The sequence below is a fragment of the Pseudonaja textilis genome, chromosome Z, assembly GCF_049901715.1.
Source record: "Pseudonaja textilis isolate UNSWEBS1 chromosome Z, rPseTex1.2, whole genome shotgun sequence".
Classification (NCBI taxonomy): Eukaryota; Metazoa; Chordata; class Lepidosauria; order Squamata; family Elapidae; genus Pseudonaja; species Pseudonaja textilis.
The window spans coordinates 100,967,227-100,988,015 of NC_142008.1; the positions used below are offsets into that span (position 1 = coordinate 100,967,227).

Consider the following 20,789-nt stretch of genomic DNA (forward strand, 5'->3'; position numbering starts at 1 on the left):
TTCAAACATCTAAACAGAGTCAGACTGGGTTCATCCTTAGATAGAAGATCAGTAGAAAATTCCAGGCCTACAAGCTAGCCTGAGAAAGACTTTTAAAAATCTTCAAAATATGTTAACAATTACATCTGCAACACTGCCATGAAAATTCTATGGCTATGTTTGTGTCCTCACTAGGAATCAAACCCTACCCAAGAGAATCTTGCCCATTTAACATTACTTCCTAATAAAATGCTCTTTTTAGATTTTGCAAGCTGAGGAATAAATGTGTTTTAAGTCATCCTGCGCTCCAGCAAAAAAAATAAACACCTTCAAGTCTAATCATGGGATATGAGTTTGTAGAAAATTAAATTAGGTGGTTAATTGTTTGATGTCTATCTCAGACTTATGAATATGAGTTACACATTTTAGATGTGGAGAATTTTCTCTCCTTGAAGAAAATATGCCTTCAATATTTGACAAAGTATTTTTCTATTTTCAATCCAGTGGGTCTACCTAGTTCTTAAATAAGCAGAGTGTCAGGTTTCCAAGTAATGAAATCCATTTTAAAAGAAAAATAACCAAGTTATGGGCTTGACACAGAGAACATATAGACACAGTAGCAGAATATAGATGATAGTATTTATTCCACATGGCATGACCACTGCTGAATAGAGGACATGGTTAGTTCTTCAGATACATTCACTGCTACTCAGGAGAGTCTGTAACAAGCCAAGATATCAAAATGAATTGTGAAAAAAAACTACCAAATGATGTAATCATGTACAGATATAATACAAAAGTTGTGACATTTGCATGACAATGTAACCATGCATGTGGTATCATCTAGCTCCTCTTATTCTCTCTGTAGACTCCACCATGCCGGCACTCCCAGTTAACAACACAATAAGTGATGGGAAAAAGATTGCATAGAACATCTTTCCACAACCTCCAAATAGCAATTCTTAAGTCATAACCCAATCATAGGTGGAGGACAACATGCTGGAGAAGAGTGACATGAAGTGAGCTTCCAAATCAGGCAGTACCAAATTTTAAACTCAGCCCCCACCTTTCCCCGACCCACTTTGTATAGCACAGGAGGAGCATTTTTAGCCATACATATATATATGGCTTTTTTGGAATATATATATATATACATTCCTTGCTCTATGTGTTTGTGTATATATATATATACACAAACACATAGAGCAAGGAATGTATGTCCTGTATTTAAGTATTTAATCCAGGCTTTTACTGTCATGTGTCCTCCAAACAGGTTACCCTTCAATCCCCAATATCCAGTCCAACATGGGCTCAGGATGATGGGAATGTCAGCCTTTTCACATATCTGGAGCATACTTTCTGGCAAGATACGGAGGACTTAAATTTAACTGAAGATGGCTAGGAATCGCTAGTAGCACTACTACTAGGCCAACTCCCGGCGACCAAGAAGAGGCGTACCTTTTCACCTACTCTTTCCAGCCTTTAGCCAGCTGGCTATTTTCTCGCCCGCCCTCCCTCACGCTATGCCGCCTTCTGCCCGCTCCGGTCTTCGGGCAGTTCTCAGGCCTACAATCTGCAGCCGGGTGGGCTCTCTCTCCCATGCACGGAGGCGGGGGAGAAACTCACGCGTTGCCCACGTGGATGCGGGGCGCCACCTCGTTGCTGTGCGCGCTGGGGAGGCTGTAACAGCCACTGCCGTTAGCCAGCAGGTCGTTGAGCTCTTCCACCGAAATCTGGAACTCTGACATGGCTCGTTCGTCCCGCCGATATGGGCAGGGCCGCCTCCACGCTCTTTTCCTCGGGTCCTGCCTGATAGGAGGGGCCGCGATCAGCTGGTGCACGGCCGGCAACTCCCAAACTGGCCAGGAGGGAATGGCGCGGAGCTTAGACCATACGCCTTAGGGGGACTCCGCCCTCGGAGTTTGGCCGTCCTAAAGGGACCGTGCGGTTTTTCCTGGGGAGGGAGACGGCTTTCTCTCTTTCATTTTTCCTGGGAGGGTTTTTTTTTTCTTTCGCACCAAATTGCATATTTAGGGTCGACTCCCTAATGACTTAGAGCACAAGTTCAGAGGCCCATAGTATCCGTCTGGGTAGAGACCACGCACGTTGCCTATGTGTACTATGCATGCTCCAGATTCATTTGTTCTTAATGTTTACCATTTAATGCTACAGGTGCTTAGGATCGATTTTGGAGGGAAACTCTAGTTCCTGGTTTGTAAAGGTAATCAGGGCTGTTAAAGCAAAAGTTCAAACGTTTTGTCTGACGCTTCTCTTGTACCAGAGAAATGACACCTCACACTAGATGAGAGGCCCTTGTTCCCCACTGTTTCCCCCCAAAGTCAAGGACATGTATATTATAGAAACTCCACCCATTCTTGATCTTACCCGACAGGCCATATTCAGGTTTGTCAACCTATCAGCAATATATTATTCTCATCTTTAGAAGGGCGTTGCAAAATTATGAGATGTTCCAATTATGTGTAAATAAGCTATACAAAATTCAGCAGATGTTTACATTTTTCACTTAGATAACCCAATTTTCTGAATATGCACAGTAGAATGAAGATAAAGTAATTCTACAACTAGTGTTCACATGATCCATTAGGCTGGACTATACTGAGTTGATAAGATAGTTTTATGTGTCGCAACTGTTCAACTTGAATTTTAGCTGCAGTGGAAGTTATTTGCTTTTAGGGGAACTTGCTTCCTAAAAAATGTATTTCTGTCTTATGTTTATTTTCTTTCTTTCCTCCAGAAACTACAAATGACTTATATGATTCTTCCTACTCTCATTTTATCTTTGTAGTACTCTTGTGTAGATTAGTGTGAAAAATAATTGATATGGTCACAAAACATCCCATTAGTATGTTTATAGTTTCTTCAATAAATTGCAATTCATTTCAGACAATCATGGTCTTTCAACATGCATAGAGTACATTTCTCCGTATTGAATTCATTTTTTCCTTTGCAAAGTAAGAGGCAATACTTAAAGTCTGATTTATTTTTACAAATTGGTAACTGCAAAGCATATCCTCAAGGAATAATTTCTCATCATTTCTGCAAAACAGACACACACAGACACACATAGGGTCCTCAACTTACTACCAGAATTGAGCCCAACGTTTCCTTTGCTAAGTGATTTTTGCTCCATTTTACGAACTTTTAGCCATCATTGTTAAGCAAATAATTGTAGTTGTTAAGTGAATCATGAGGTTATTAAGCGAGTCTGGCTTCTCCATTGACTTTGTTGGAAGCTGGCTGGAAAGGGTTAGAAAGGATGATCAGATGAGCCCAATACAGTAATTGTCATAAATACATGCCAGTTGCAAAGTGCCTGAATTTTGATCATGTGATTATGGGCATGCCGAAACAGGCATGTGAAAAACAGTCATATGTCATTTTTTTCAGTGCTATAACTTTGAAAAGTCACCAAATGAATGGTTGTAACTCGAGGATTACCTGTGTATGTATATATATTTATGCATATATGTAGTTTTTATTAAGAATTTTGATTATTATACAATTTAAATGTAAAGAAAGAAAAGAATAAAAAATAAAAATGTATAAAAAAGATTTTAATAATGAAAGAGAAAAATATATAAAAATGTGGTTTTCAACCTTCATTGCAAGAATTATAAACACATTTAGTGATTCTTCACAGCCCTCTAAGGTTACAAATATACACCCCATATTCAAGCTCTTTATCTACAAACAAATCCATAAAACATAATCATTTCAGTCTTGATGTCAGCAGAAAGTCCATAAAGAGTTGCCGAAAATAGCAATCTTATTTTAACCTTGATCAACCAACTATATATTTTCTTCTTCTAACAGTCTTAATCTTTAGTGCCTTCAAATCTTGTCACAGATTTTGATTTCTCTTTATTTTTTCTTTGGGTGGCATGATGGTTAATGGTTAAGATGCTGGGCTTGTTGATTGGAAAAACCAAAAGCCCAGATTCAAGACCCAAGCATTATGCGATGGGATAAGCTTCCGTCCTCGCCTTGTTCCTGCCATCATAGCAGTTTGAAAGCATGCAAATGCAAGTAGATACATAGATACCACTTCGGTGGGAAGGATGCTCCATAATGTCATAATGGCTACATGACCACGAAAATATCTTCAGACATCCCTGGCTCAATGGCCCTCAAAACAGAGATGAGCTCTGCCCCATACAGTCAGCAACCACTAGCAAATAAGATCTTCTGGAACTCCTTTACCTTCTTTGTCCTATCGCATAGATTTCTTCAAAGCTTTAACTTTTTAATTTGCAAATATGTCTTCCAAGCTCCAGTTTTATCTTCCTGGACTGTGTAATTCATTCTTTCTGCTGGAGGAAAAGATGGGAGAAATGACAGTGAATTATCTTCTGATTCTTGCTCTTGTCCTTCTTTCTAGCTTTCTTGACTTGGATGTTGAGATGGCATCCTTGTTTTCATTCTGCTAAACTCCCTGTACATCTGGTAATAAGCTCACCATGGCACGGAAGGACACTGCACCTCTGCCAACTCTGAAGCTATTGTTGATTGGAGACAGCGCAGTGGGGAAATCCAGGTGCATGGGCAGGGTCACAGAATGGGAAAGCATTGGGGAACTTTGTTTCAGATAGACGGTCCCTGTGATTTACTCCTTTTTCTTCTTTTCTCTGTTTCTGTAGCCTTTTGCTGAGATTTGCTGAAGATACGTTTGAGCCATACCTCAGTCCAACTATTGGTGAGCAATGCTGCCTGTTCATATATAGGGAGGGGGTGACTGGGGAGGGGGCAGAATTATGACTGTTGCAGCCTCCCATCTTGATAGCCAATCTAAACATCTTAATTAAATACACAAACACACACACACAATTTTAGTGTTCCTCATGTTTGAATAGAATAGAATAGAATAGAATAGAATAGAATAGAATAGAATAGAATAGAATAGAATAGAATAGAATAGAATAGAATATTGGCCAAGTGTGATTGGACCCACAAGGAATTTATCTTCGTGCAAATACTCTCAGTATACATAAAAGAAAAGATACATTTGTCAAGAGTCAAGAATCATAAGTCACAACACTTAATGATAGTCATAGGGTATAATAAGCAATCAAATCATATTAGGAAACAGTCAATATAAATCGTAAGGATACAAGCGACAAAGTTACAGTCATGCAGTCACAAGTGGGAGGGGATGGGTGATAAGGAGTGATGAGAAGATTAACAGTAATAGTAGTGCAGACTTTGTAAATAGTTGAACAGGGTTGAGAGAATTACTTGTTTGGCAGAGTGATGGCTTTCGGGAACAAACTGTTCTTGTGTCTAGTTGTTCTGGTGCAGTGCTCTATAGCGTCGTTTTGAGGGAAGGAGTTGAAACAGTTTATGTCTGGGATATGAGGGGTCTGTAAATATTTTCACAGCTCTCTTTTTGACTCGTGCAGTATACAGGTCCTTGATTGAAGGCAGATGGGTAGTAATTGTTTTTTCTGCAGTCCTAATTATCCTCTGAAGTCTGTGTCTGTCCTGTTGGGTTGCAGAACCAAACCAGGCAGTTATAGAGGTGCAGATGATAGACTCAATAATTCCTCTGTAGAACTGGATCAGCAGCTCCTTGGCAGCTCCAGTTTTGATGCATGTTATGATGCTCAAACCTGAAATAGCTACAGTTCCAAAAATTGAAATTTGTACCCAAAATTTGTTTTACAACCAGAAATGATTGGGAGGCAGTATTTTCTGTTGATTAACCATCTCTTTAAATTAACTTGTGATGTCAATATACAGGTAGTACTTGATCTATGGCTGATCACTTAGGGATCATTTAAAAATACAACCCAAAAAATGGGATTTACAACATGGATTCGTTCCCACAGTCAGGTCCCCTGCAAGCATGTGTTTGAACTTATCATTTGCAGCACAGTGGTGATTCATTTAATGACCACCACAAGGACATAAAGGGACATAAAATTTGGTGAAACATGTGATTGAAGTTTTACGTTCATTAAAGCATATGGGCAGACTCCAATATGGTTGTATGTTGAGGATTACTGTAATTTGTATTTAGTGGCTGAAAAGGAATTAACCGTAGCTTTTCAGAAAAAACATCCAAGTTGGGATAATACAGACTAGATCAGAATTTGTATGAATAAATGTGCACAAAGTATAGTAACAAAATACATTGCTCAAAAAAATAAAGGGAACACTTAAACAACACAACCTAACTCCAAGCTGCCTGCAACTTCCTCCAGCATGACCAGTTTGGCAGTGGGTCAGTAAGGGTGTGGGGTGGCATTTCTTTAGGGGGCCACACAGCCCTTCATATGCTCGCGAGAGGTAGCCTGACTGCCATTAGGTACCGAGATGAGATCCTCAGACCCCTTGTGAGACCATATGCTGGTGCTGTTGGCCCTGGGTTCCTCCTAATGCAAGACAATGCTAGACCTCATGTGGCTGGAGTGTGTCAGCAGTTCCTGCAAGACAAAGGCATTGATGCTATCGACTGGCTTGCCCGTTCCCCAGACCTGAATCCAATTGAGCACATCTGGGACATCATGTCTCGCTCCATCCACCAACACCACGTTGCACCACAGACTGTCCAGGAGTTGGGGGATGCTTTAGTCCAGGTATAGGAAGAGATTCCCCAGGAGACCATCCGCCACCTCATCAGGAGCATGCCCAGGTATTGTAGGGAGGTCATACAGGCACATGGAGGCCACACACACTACTGAGCCTCATTTTGACTTGTTTTAAGGACATTACATCAAAGTTGGATCAGCCTGTAGTGTTTTTCCCCACTTAATTTTAAGTGTAACTCCAAATCCAGACCTCCATGGGTTGCTAAATTTGATTTCCATTGATAATTTTTGTGTGATTTTGTTGTCAGCACATTCAACTATGTAATGAATAAAGTATCTAATAAGAATATATCATTCATTCACATCTAGGATGTCTTATTTTTGTGTTCGCTTTATTTTTTTTGAGCAGTGTATATTTATGCTATTTTAATTGCATTTAATCCATAGTCTAGATGCAGTGCTATTTGACAAATGGCATGACTTGGATAAGAATATTCTACTCACATCTCCAAGAACTGATCTAAATGCCCTACACTGGCTTTTCTAATCAGCTACTTTCCAGACATGCTTAGATTGCTGTTCCGATTCTTCATTATTTCTGTGGCAAAATCCATACAGTATATCACCACCGTTACAGTATAGTTTTATTTAGTTTGGCTTGCCATGTTTTTTCTATAAACTAACATTGATGGCTTAGCCCAGGGTTTTCCAGCCTTACTGAGCCAGCGGACAATGTGGAACTTCAAGAATGTATTATAGACATTCGTACAAAATAGTAGCTCTGGTAGATGTGGCCAATCACAAATCATCCATTCAACAAGACGGCGTGTTTCCAAAAAAAACAAAAGCATCAATCCTTTATTTTATTTTTTAAGATGGCCTCCAGGGTCTATGTGAGCACCAGAAGCAGTAATAGAAAAAGATATTTAATTTTAAAAAGTATGAACTACATGAAGCAAATAAGGACTGCAGTTTCCCAATACTCTTCAAGGCCCCCATTACTACTGAGAATTGGGGATTTTGCTAAAACTGCAGGTTATGCCTAATGCTGCATTACTTTATATTTGTTTGCTCTGTTAGACCATTGACTATTATTGTCAAGCAGCTTGTCATCAGCACAGTGTTGCTCTCAGGTATCAGGTTAGGGACAAAGGGCTTGGGGTATTTTGCTGATCCTATCTTTATCTGTTTGATTACTAGGTGTTGATTTTAAAGTGAAGAAGATGGTGGCTGGGAATTTTCCCCTTCAGCTAGCAATATGGGTAAGCCGTACAGTCTCCTTTTCCAATCGAGGAAAATAATGTCTTTCTAAGGAAAGGAAAGGAAAGGAAAGGAAAGGGGGGGGCAGGGCAGGGGAGGGCAAGGCAAGGCAGGCAAGGGGAGGGGGAAAAGAAAAGGAGGAAGGGAAAAAGAAAGAAAAGAAAGAAAGAATGAAAAAGCAATGTCTTTTCGATCTATGCTAAGAATACATATTTCTGAAACCATCATTAGTGTTGCATAACATACATAGAAATGACCAGTTTTCCCACCCTCATATCCTTCAGATTCCAATTCAAAGTGCACTTTCTGTTATTCTGAGCTGTTCTTTTCAGACCTTTTCAGAAATTAGACCACTACAAAGTTGGAGCATGTTTACATGCAGGGAACTACCAGCCAATCAGTGCTGCCCTTTGGCTCTGTAGGTGAGCAGAAAATCACCAATCAGCAGGGCTTAACTGTCTTGTTCTGCACCCAGATTCTCACCAAAACATCTCTTTTCTCTCCAAAATAAATAAATTGGTTCGGTTCTCCCAGGCCTGTATCTCTCCCTTTCAAAGCAATTGATCAAGGAAGAAAAATAGGAGCTGGGGGGAGGCAGGTGAGCTGGAATTCAGTGAGAACACAGCTGCCCCTCTCGGCCCAAAGAAACAGTAAACCATTTGGGCAGTGATGTTTACTGCCTTGTGAGTGGCAAAGGAATTACACACACAATCTGTAACCAGATCTGCACTTTTACCTGGAAACCTCCAGATAATTATATCTTCTTAACTTCTGGTACTGCAGTGACTCATACACATATAATGTCTTCTCATACTTGCCCTTTGCTTCGAGTGGGAGATGGATAATTTTTTAAAATCAACAGTGGCGTATTGATACTGTGCAAATCCAACTTTTGAGAAATACAGAATCTGTATGATTCTGTTATAATTTTTCCATTAAGACTTTTCCCTGTTTGTTTTTCTAATTATTCAAAATCCTGGCGGATTTTCCTTTGCTTCTCAATACTTGATGGCTGTTGAGGATGTTTGCACAGGTATGAGTTTGGGTTTCTTAAATAATCAGTGTTACATAACTAATTCTGCTGCTCTTTCGTTGCTGCAAATTTCTTGCAAGGCTCTATGACCATACTCTTCCTTTCAACATACAACTCTATGGCTACAGAGTCTTGCAAGAAAAAGTTGGAACAGCTATAAAGCAGCTCAGTAATCCCAGCATCTTTCTTGTAGATTCACTGGCCATAGAATTCTCTAAAAATCAGGACTTTGGAGCCTTTGACTGGTATTCTGAGAGAATCTAAGACTTTCTCAAAAGGGCAGGGGTGGGATGCTACTGGTTCGGCCCAGTTCTATAGAACCAGTAGCTCTGTAGAGCAGCAGACACTGAACAGGTTTGGTGTCTGCTGTTCTGTTTGGCCTAGCCACCTGCCTGGGCTCTTGGCTGTCCTTTATTGCCTGCTTTTTCAACCTCAGCTGCTTTGTGCAGCACAGCTGAGGTTGAAAAAGCAGGAAAGAAGAGGAGTTTGAAACGCTGCACACACTGTCAGCTGTCTGGGGCGGCCCAGCTAAGGTTTTTTGGAAATGGTCTAAAAACATGCACAAGATGCACTCTCACCAGGGGTGGGATACTATCTGCTGGAGAACCAGCAAATCGCGCCACTGGCTGGCCTTGTCCCATCCCCTCACTCCTTACCTGGCATGCACACCATTAGACTTGCCTGCTAAGTTACTATCTTTCCTTTTTTTTCTCCAACTATCAGCTGTTCTTCTGTGCCAGGAGATTTAGATTTCCTGCTTTCTAGCTAACCTAAAAACAAAGCTAAGCCTGAAGTTTCTATTATTCAGTGCAGACTCAGGTAGCAGATGGCAGAAACACAGATCTCTAAGTGAATCTGTGATTCTGTGAGCAACTCAATCTGCCTGACTGCTCTGCCTGATTTTGGGTAAAAGTTGCTCTTTTTTAATAAAAAAAATCAATATTTACATACATGGTGTGTTGTGAGTTTATTTACTAGCAAATTTTATGAATTTGCTTGCAAGCAAATTTTATGTGACAGACTCAGGTAGCCGATGGCAGAAAGATAGATCTCTGAATGAATCTGTGATTCTGTGAGCAACTCTGCCTGCTTGCTTTGCCTGATTTTGGGTAAAAATTGCTCTTTTTTTAATAAAAAATTCAATATTTACATAAATATTTAGAATATTTACATACAGGCCATGCCTAGCCAATCACATGACCACCAAACTACACCCAGTCAGCAAGCCATGCCTATTTAGTCACATGACCACTAAGCCACACCCACAAATTAGGCCACACCCACAGAATCAGTTAAAAGATTTGAATCCCACCCCTGCAAAAGGGGCATAGAAAATCTATATATAAGTGTGTCTGTATGTGCAAAACAACTGTGAGCAGTCCTCAACTCTGCCCCCAGCATCAGATGCAAATCTTGAAGCCAGGAGCTTGTTTTCCCAATATATAGGCGGCTGTATCCATTTCATAGCTGTGCATGTTCATATTTGGAATTGAAACTGTGGAGAACATGCAGAGGGAAAAACATATGCAATCTTACAGTACATAATATATCTCAAGTTGTCTTGCCTCTTCACATTTCTTCCCATAAACATGTATTTTGTTGTCAGGCATAGACAATTATTGTTTTATGGTAAAAACCTAGAGCCCATGATGGCCAATTATGATTTTAGATTTCAGCTTTAGGGCCTCCCAATCTTGAGCACATACGTTAGCTATCCTAAAGGCAGTTTTACTTCTTGCAAAACTTAACTTTCTTTTAAAGTTTGTGCTACAGAGTTTTAAACTATCCTTTAAATAAAACCTTTGTTTTCTTTTGCAGGACACAGCAGGGCAGGAAAGATTTCGAACATTGACACCAAGCTATTATCGAGGTGCTCAAGGTATAATTTTAGGTAGGTAGTAGTCAAAATATGAACATAATCAACCTTACTGAAACCAAACACATTAAGGGCAAAGGTAAATAAAAGTAAATATATTCCTCTCAGGGTAGCTGGCACCGCAGCCTCTGAAGAACAATTGATGGCATTTGCTACTAGGCTATTGACTTGTCTGTTAGCAGTGGCTGTTTTTCAGCAGAGTTTCATGTTACTTTAAAATATTTGAAAGCCAAACTCCCCTCAGTTTGATTTACAGGATGTTTCTATTGATGCAGATGGAGATGTAAAGAACATGAGACTTTTAAGCTTTGATCCAAGTTAAGCTAAACTCTGCAGAGTATTTTAACATGGCTATAATATCCCCATCCTCCATTTCCCCTTCAGAATATTTTGCTATGTTCCCAAAGTGATTTTGTCACACGGGGACAATCTCCTATGGCTTGACATTAATTACATGCAATAGATGTGGGCTTAATAATCCAAAACCCTATTTGGTGCAATGATTACTGTTCTGTTGCATTAACCGAGGGGAAAGAGTACCTCTGTGCGGATATAAAACACCGCCCTTTGAATGCTGGAGAAATTGAATTGGAGCAGAACTGCCATGGGGGGAGGGGGGGGAGAGGGAGAGAGAGAGAGAGAGAGAGAGAGAGAGAGAATAATAATGAATCATGGGGAAAGTCTTGAGAACTCACATTTTGCTTATGAGTTTCAGAAGCAAAGTCACAGCAGTCCCATATTTCATTATTGCAGTCTGGGAAGAAAAGCTGGTTCTCAACATTAGTATATTTAACCTGTACTACAGTAGTCTACAAGCTGCTGTTTTGTACCCCTACAATAAGGGGGAAAGTACAGAATAACTTTCTAGCACTGATGGCTGCCAAGGAGAGATATGCTTGATGGCGGGGGGCAATATTTGGAGGAGGACTGGCATAGATGGGACAAAGAGGCAGGGTGCATGTGCCCTCATCACACAGGTAAATGAGGCCAGGATCTTCCATTTTCTTCTTGAATTTAGGGATAGTTTTGAGATTTTTCTCTGTGTACCTGTGTTTGACTCCAGTAACAGCAGAGAAGAAATCTGGTGGCCTTCAAATGTTTTTAGTCAGAGCTATTATCTTTACTTGCCATTGGACATGTTCAATAATCAATGGTACTTGAAGGCTAAAGTGTTTGATAGGCATTAGATATACATCATTCATGTACATTATTTGGGTTAATTTCTGCAGGGACTATCACAAAAGCCTCCCTTTTGTCTAGATCCCTCCAGATGTTATGAACCCACTAACTCACTAAGGATGGTTAGTTGCTAGAAACGATTGGGACATAGTCCAAGATTGCTCATAAACCTAAGTAGAAACAGATGTGGTTCTATCCACCCAGTCACTTTATGTCATCTAACTAGAAGTGGATCGATCTCTTTTTTATGTTACTGAAAATGCTCTCCTATGTAAACACAAGGCATCTGTTTGGTTTGCACCATTATGCAGTTTATGATGTTACCAGGAGAGAGACGTTTCTGGGCCTGGAAAGCTGGCTACAGGAGCTAGAGATCTATACCAAGAAAAATGTCGTGAAGATGCTGGTGGGCAACAAAATTGATGAGGTAAGTTTTTAGTAGGGTTAAACTTGGTATTTGTGTGGCAAAGTAGGTGGCCAAGGAAAGAACTAGGGGGGAAATGGAGACGAGTTCAATTTAATTCAGTTTAATATTGTTCTGTTATGTATTGCTTATTCTTCCTTTCTTTCATATTAGTAATTACTACTGTCTGACATAATATTTTTGTGGGGGTCTAGATTTGCATTCAAACTTCCCACAACCAGGGGAAATTCAGGACCTTCACATACTGCCCCCCCCCAAAATGCAGGAGAGCTGACATATTTATTCTTTGGATATTTGTGGTTGTCATATTCTGCAACTGATCTCCTGAAGGAACCTCGTTCTCTTAACCATTTCCCACCATAAAACTTGTTTGCTAATATTCCTGAGATCCGGTTGCTCACACAGTGTTCCCATTTGGTTCAGATTGTAATACAATAGTGTAAATGCTCAGCATTTCCTAGAATGAATATTTTTTTTCCTCCCATGATTCTTACTGATTTTTGATCTGCTGTTCCTATATGACACATGAAGACAGAAGTTGAACAGAATTAACAAAAGTCAGAAAACTAAAGACTCTTGGGAAATTTTGGACTCACTTATGTTGCTGGGATGCAAGAGATCCATAAATGGGAGATTAGATTAGGTTTGCTAATGCATGTATAAGCAGAGTAATGAGGAAAGGTACATATTGTCAAGGCTATGCTTTCTCTAGATGTAACCTATGGCTATGAAATATAAATAATCAGAATAACTAAATGAAGAAGTTGTTAGATCTTTGAGTTGAAGTGATACTAAAAAATGCTGAGAGCACCTTGGACAGCAATGAGTAAAACTCATTCAAAAACTAAATGATATAAAACCAGTCTGTCCATTGGAACACTCATATTAAAGGTAAAGATTAAATATTTTGGACATATAATGTGAAGGTAAACGTCATTGGAGAAGACCCTAGAAAAATTGAAGACAAAAATAAAAAAAAATTGATAGACAATAAGGTAGCTACATACATTTACTAACAATACAAGCAGAAAATTCAGAGAAGCAATTTATGATAGACAGTCTTGGTGAATGAATACTCTTGGGACCTAAAGACTTGGAAATAACTGAATGACTGAACAGCAGTGAAAGAATTAACATAAATACAGAGAATTGTGGAAATAAATGAAGAAAAATAGAGGGAGTGACACAAAGGAGTCTATGAAGTGAAAGTGTGTGTTACAGAATGCATTGGGAAAATAGGAAGTAGATTGTACAATAAAATGATCATTGTAACAAAAAAAGCCTTTCCTTGCAATGTATGGTCCTCTGAATAATTAAAATTGTATATAATCTAGATTAAAAATGCTCCCACATTTTAGGTTACCTGATAGCAAATGCACATAGCGTGCAGCCTCTGGTAGAGCTGAAACACAGAGCCTGTTAATAAGTAAACAAGAAGATTGAAAGGCTGGCTGTAATTAGTTTCCCTCCTTCCCTCTCTCCCTATCACCAAGAATCTTGTTCCAGTCTTCAGAAGCCTGTTGGATGTTTGCTCCTTGTTATTGCCTGCCTTCTACGTTTTGCCAGAGGCATCGGCTGCCTTCATACCTCAGCATCCTGAACGAGACCTCTCCATCTTTCTCCTGTTCTGATGTAATTGGCAATCTGTTCAAGCTGCTTCTGAAGCCAGCAGTTTCTCTGTTGCTACTCTTATGTTTTGGTTTGCTTTTTTGGTTTCTGCTTTTACTAGACACACTAGAGTTGTGTTTATTCCCTTCCCTAGTAAGAAAAACAGTCATAGTTGAGGAAGCTTTCGTGTTTGGCTTCTGTTTCAATATTTATTTCAATTCTAGTTCACTTTTTTTTTTGCTCTGCCTGTCTTTGCATATTCCTCTCCTTCCTTTAATTCTGATTATACTACCATGTTCTTCATAAAATTACATCAAAACTAACATTCATTCTCAGTATACAAAATGAAAAAGATCAGCCTTAGGTATGTTGCAAGACCAAAGGAAAATGGACAAACGCCAAGCATCTCCAGAGGTTCTTTCACTGCCCATTTGATTATCAATATAAATGCACCTGCCATGTTCTGAGACTTACATTCTTTTTAATAGGATTTTGCTCAGGAAAACTGTTCTGCCTGTTGTCTATGGAGGTTCTCAATCATCCAGGCCATGGTTGCTCCAAAGATGCTTTTTCCAAAAGGCAACCGGGCTTTCTTGGTTTTTTTCTTTGAAAAAGTTTCACTTCTCATCCAAGAAGTTTCTTCAATTTTTAAGAAAAAAAAAATCAAGGAAGCCCAGTTGCTTTTTGGGAAAATCACCTTTGGGTATTCTACCAATTATTTAAAAAAACAAGTTTATTTGGCACTGATTGACTGGAGCCAGCCAGAAAACCTATATTCTTCTTTTCACAGCTATGCATGCTGCTGATTGGCGTGTCCTTTTAGTAATTTCTTCTTCCCATGAAGATTTTTTTTCATTATCTTGTTAAATATTTGTGAAGCCCATATACAACCATTGTATTAGTTGTCAACTAAGCAATATTTTGGAGTTCAGAGGTATACTTAATGTTTTTTGAACAGGAATCAAAAACTACAAGAGGCCACCTTATGCACACATGAATGGAATCAGCTTTTTAAAAAATACATTAATGTTTATATCATCTTTAAATTACAGTAGTGGCGCTATACATTGTGTGTGTTTCCTTCGTCTGACAGGAAATCTTGCCAATCTTTGATATTGTTGATGTTGTTGTACAGAGGAACCAACATAAAGGATTTGAGGATTTCTACATCAACTAAAGTTGAACTGAACATCAGCACCAGTTTAGTCAGGGAACATTTACATATGCCATTTTCAAGATTTGCAGTGGAGAAAATGAAGAGTCTCAAGAGAACGATAAATAGAATAGGGGAGAAGTAAATCCATCCTTTATGTGCTCTTGGAACCTTAATACAAAATTCAGATCTATCTATTTTAATGTTTGAAAACAAAGAATTTGTAAATGTATTAACTGTGTTGACACCTATCACTGTGTTTTTACAGAGATAACAGTTCTATTAGTATTCAGTAGATATATAGTAAAGAGAAAGAATGAGGAATGCATGATTATGCAGGGCTTTGTTGATTTCCAGCTCCTGTTAATACAAAACAAGTCTAGATAGAAATGCAAGAATAACAGTTACTAGGATAGGAATGGAAAGTAAGTGAACTATATATATTCAATGTGGCGTGTGAGTCTTCGTATGCTCCCCTGCCAGCATTTAAGTTAAAACATCCATTAAATACTATATTTGATCTATATCATCATCTCACAGAGAGAGGCTTCTATATTTTTCCAACACAGTGCAGTTTGGAATAGCTATGTAATTATAATTTATGAAACTTTGTCAGATCTAGGGAAGTGGCATCTTTGGTAAGATAATGTAACTGGCCTTTTGCCAGTTTAGAAGAGAGTCTTGTGAGGTCTCGAGCTTGACTGTTTTCTTGAAGATGTTTAATTACCTGACTAGGTAACCTTAGTAGTAGTGAAAGGGGATGGGGTTTGTTGTACATACAAGTGGCTTGCCCTGTCACTGTTCTTGGTGGTTCCAAAATGAGGCTGTTGTTTACTCGTTGTTTATCTGATTTGATAGTTCCTTGATTGGGGTATTGTTTACTGCTTGATTGTTAGTCCAGTGTTAATCTAGAAGAGTGTCCTTCCTTCCTTCCTTCCTTCCTTCCTTCCTTCCTTCCTTCCTGCCTGCCTGCCTGCCTGCCTGCCTTTTCCTTACCTTGCCTTGCCTTACTTTACCTTACCTTCATACCCATATCAATTACCTGATGGTTTTCTCTTCCTATCTACAGACCAACCGTGAAGTAGAAAGAAGAGAAGGATTGCTATTTGCACAGAAACACTCCATGCTCTTTATAGGTATGTGAAGAATATCAGGAAATATTCAGATTTTCCAGAAGTAAAATCATGGCAAAAAGCATCATTTCATTATCTTGGCAGATCTTCTCCCCAGCCTATTCCTAGCGCTATTCCTTTTAACCCTTCCAAAATCCCCTATTTGGGATGAGATTAGGTTTCCCTCCCACTTAAGCCCTAGAGGTGAGGGCTAGGGCCTAGGTGAGAGGGAAAGTGACATTAGATTTGCTCCTGCAAAGGTCCCTAGATATCCTTTCAGAACTATAGAAGTGATATTTCAGGGCCTTTCGCCATTTAAAGAACAGTCTGTCCATCCTTGAGTTGGCATGAAACAACATCAGCATCAGAGGTGGTATTCAGCAGGTTCTGACCAGTTCTGGAGAACTGGTAGGGGAAATTTTGAGTAGTTTGGAGAATCAGCAAATACCGCCTCTGACTGGCCCCGCCCCCATCTATTCTCTGCCTCCCAAGTCCCATCTGATTGGCTGGGTCTCCTTTTGTTGCCCTGCACAGGAGAATGGAGCTGGAAAGCAGGTTAGTGGGGTGGGGAGGGAATGGAGATTTTGCAGTAACCTTCCCTTGCCATGCCTACCAAGCTATGCCCACAGAACCGGTAGTAAAAAAATTGAATCCCACCACTGATCCGCATGTTAGTTGTCCCCATTGCCAGTCTGCATCCTTCTGCCATTGTGTTTAAATCACATACAAATGACCCTGTCCTGATTTGTGAATGAGCCATTCTTTACAGGCAAACGGGGTTTTTTCTCCCTGTGACTTTGCAGATCCTCAGCTATCCAGGAGAACATCCACAAATGCAGCCAAAACGTGAATGGTCTGACTCTAGGACTTTGTTTGGCAGGCTTGCCAGTCCCTTCTCACACATCCCGTTTGGGTTCTCTCAAGATACACTAAAATAGTGAAACATTTGGAGAATGTTTCCAGAGGAGAGAGGCAGATCTTTCTAGGGTTGGACTACAGCTAGGCCCTTCAGAGCCAAAGAACTGAACTAGTTGATGAGCAACCACTCTCATTCTTGGCAGTAGAGAGGGAGAAGCAATAGCAGAAAGAACAGTATAGAAAACTAGGCAATAAACCACAAATGTCGAGTTCAACATCCTTCATTATTTTCTGGACACAGCAGTTAGGAAGAGCAAGGTTGCAGCATAATTAAAAATTTCACAAGCCAATTAATTACATTAACACAAACATGCCCCTTGTTCTTCCTCAGCTGACATTGTGGAGTTCTGTTGTGCTTTTTTGCCCTTGTTGTAAGCCCAGAGAGAAGTTGGTGTCAGAAGGTTGGATCCCATAAATGAACGTCAACGTTATTTTCCCCATCACTGAGTTAAAGCACTGCCCTTGCATTCTTGAGTTAGTATAAAACAGTAGCAACATAATGTTTACTGTTCGTATAAAATTCACCTCTCTAAATGCCTCAGGCAAGCCCAAGAGCAGGATAAGAGCTGGAGAGCACCATACTGATCTTGAGAGGCATATTCAAACAATAACAGCATGCCTCCAGGGAATAGGATAGCGCTCTTCAGTTCTTAATTCACTGTTGGGTTCACCTGAGGCATTTGGTAGGCCTCTATAGGAATGGCTGAAAGAGGTGGGCCTTTTGGCCTGATGCAGCAAAGCATCTGTTGATAAAGGGAGGGGGGGGATGTAACCCTTCATTTCCTGGAAGAAGTTTGATTTATTTAAATAGTTATTTGCTATTAGGGAATTCACACTGAGGCAGATGCATCAAGTACCAGAAGCTAGCCTTCTCAATTTTTAACAGAAGAAGAAATTTTCTCACCCCTTCTGTGCTTCGTGCTTTCTTTCAGTGGGGTAGAGATTCCCTTTGGTTCACTGGAGATGGTGAAGAAAACTAGCAGCCAGAAAAATACGATATGAGAGGATTTAAAAGGAACGTGCTTATTTTTGGCCACACTTTTTAAACCCTTCTCACTTTCCCCTTAAGATTCAGTAGAATGTTCAAAAGGAAATGGAAGGCAAGCTTTTAAGCAATATACTTTGAATTTTGTCAGATGTTTTTCTGGTGTTTCAGAGATAGTAATAAAGACCTTATATGGGGGCTATAGAGATTTGACATAATTTTATAAGCACTTAAAATGTCTTTTGCAAGATCAAACTAATGCTTCTCAAGTCATGTCAAAAATGGTTGGGCTAGGGGTATATGATTTGGATTAAAAACATACAGACAATCCCTAGGTGGGAGCAATAAGAGCCTTCTATACCTCTTTATTGCTGTAGTGATGATTCCAGTGGATATTTTCTAAAATAGAAATTTGCTGCCACAAGAAGTAACTTTAAATTAGGCTTTTCATAACTGGGTCTTCCAATCTGTTGCTCACCATGCATGCTGGTCCAGAGTAATGATAGTATAGCATTGCCTATCAAGAGAAATCTGATTGGAGAAAGCTAGAAAGATCTCATATGCAACTTGATATTTATATTACTCTAAAATATACACTTGTATTGATTTGTGGATTCCTCCCCCCAAGTCATAACATTTCAAGGTACATGAAGGTATATATAATCATGTCAATGTTGCTGCAATAAAACCCAGATGTAGGAATATTTATCCTTTCTCGAACAATTACAGGATTTTAGTGATGAAGATATTTTATTTAATAGTCTTCTATCTGAATAAATCTGGCAGTATCTTTTCCAGTCAATGTTCATTCCTTTTAATGTGTTAGTTGGAAAAAGTGCGATCATAAGCCATTTGAGTTCTGTCTACCATAGAATTATCATGGCTGCCTTCCTACAATGAATGCTCCTCTGCTAAATCCTCATCTCTCTCCCCACTCTCCAGAGCACAGCCCTCAGATGTCCTCTGATGCCTTATGTTGTCTGTTTTCTGCTTAACTGTATCCTCTTCAAATAGTTTCTTGGCATTGCATTTGGAATTGTAGTAGCTCGGGATCTACAGTATAACACTTATTTGTAATACTATACCCATAGCACTTTTTAATCCCAATTTTCCCCCATTAAATGTAGATGAGGAGCTAAAAGTGTTGCTCAGGCCACTTAGCAGGAAAGCTTTCTTTAAAGCAACACTATACAAATGCGTTAACTCCCATCATTTTTAGCCATTAATAATGTTTTTTTAAAAGATAGGAATGTAGGCCAACCTCTCTGGAAGATGAGTTCAGAGAGGCTGGATTTGGACACCTGTACTTCACTTGACAAATGACACCTCTTGTTGTTTTGTTTCTCCCTCCAGAAGCCAGTGCTAAAATGAAAGCTGGAGTGCAAAGTGCCTTTGAGGAGGTCGTCATGAGGATCCTGCAAACTCCAGAGCTTTGGAACATCAGAAGAGAGGGAGTGAAGTTGTCAGAAAGCAGATCCTTCAGAGAAGCAGCTGCCTGCAATTCCTACTGTTCTGTTGCTTAACACCCTATGTGTTCAAATAAAAAAGACCCAGGCCAAAGATTCTAAGAAATGGGCTCTCATCCCTGGTATCACATTAATCCTTTTCATCTTGGGTGGACAACCTAGAGTGGGCAAGAGCAACAACAAACAGGATGAATCATAAAAATAAAGAACCAGGACTTTTCCTTTCCATCCTCCTTCAGCCCGAGTCATTGGGAGTTTTCAGAAAGATAAGATTCTACCTGTTTATAAGAACATTATTAGTGAATAACTACATTTTTCACATGATTCTCAATTTAAAATGGCAATAAATCATAGCATTAAGCTGCAAGTCAGGAGACATTTAACTGGCAAACAACAGTCAAGGAAGCTCTAAAAGCTACCAAATGAGGTTTGTAACCCACAGGTGCCCCTGGGATTACAGGTTGCCCACCCACTCTGATATACTGAACTGAGTCCAGCAGATTTTATTTCCTTCAGATGAGGGAACATTGCACACTAATTTCTGCTCACAAAGCAACTAAAGTAGCTTGAGAGGAGGTTCCTCAAGCAAGCCACAAAATTCTTAATATCAGAGGGCTCTCAAAGATCCTTTCACCTTCTGCCAATTCACAGTTTTTGTATTCTTTCTGTCCTTCAGACTGCCAGCTTCTCTGTTACACATATAACACACAGTTCTTTTGCTGTTTCCTCCAGATGGCAGTCACCATCTCCAAATTGTGATGGCATATTATTATTTTTTAAAAAAATCGTCTGCCAGCTGAGATACTCTTAACCAATCACTTCAGTTCATGAAATATCAACAAGTTTTTCCTCTTAATTTAACCAGTTAACTAAAAACAAGAAACTATCTTACACAGTTTCACATATTATGAATCATCTTTGGCTTTGGCTTCCCGTAGTTTCACATAACCATGAGCTAGTTTGGTGTTTGCTTAATGCATTACATGAAGCCAGGTGCTATGCATTGGTTTACAATTAAGGATATTATATAATTATTGTAATTTCAGACCTCTTCTGAATATTATTCCTGTATTATTGTTATATACTGCCCAGAATCACTCATTTAGAGATAAGCAGCTATATAAATTTGTTTGATAAATATAAAGGAAAGAAAGAAAGAAGAAAGGAAAGAAAAAGAATTAAAGGCCTTTTAAAACATCTAATTAATACATTTTTGAATTGCTGCTTAATGTTAAGATTGTTCAGAAT

The 20,789-nt window shown here is 39.4% G+C and overlaps 2 protein-coding genes across 2 annotated transcripts in view; one reads left to right on the plus strand and one right to left on the minus strand.

Moving 5' to 3' along the window:
- DUSP3 (dual specificity phosphatase 3) overlaps positions 1–1,805 on the minus strand; it is a 29,164-nt gene extending 27,359 nt beyond the window's left edge. Inside the window, exon 1 of the mRNA XM_026710730.2 lies at positions 1,606–1,805. Within this exon, the coding sequence (XP_026566515.1) occupies positions 1,606–1,727 (122 nt within the window). The 5' untranslated portion in view covers positions 1,728–1,805. The remainder of the gene's footprint in view (positions 1–1,605) is intronic.
- LOC113442927 (ras-related protein Rab-18-B-like) lies at positions 1,795–19,616 on the plus strand. The gene is made up of 8 exons (XM_087917418.1): positions 1,795–2,200; positions 4,379–4,534; positions 4,638–4,693; positions 7,728–7,789; positions 10,639–10,711; positions 12,187–12,302; positions 16,130–16,196; positions 19,429–19,616. The coding sequence occupies exons 2-8, from the start codon at positions 4,458–4,460 to the stop codon at positions 19,596–19,598; spliced, it is 621 nt and encodes a 206-aa protein (XP_087773544.1). The 5' UTR covers positions 1,795–2,200; positions 4,379–4,457; the 3' UTR covers positions 19,599–19,616.
- The last annotated feature ends 1,173 nt before the right edge of the window (positions 19,617–20,789 follow it).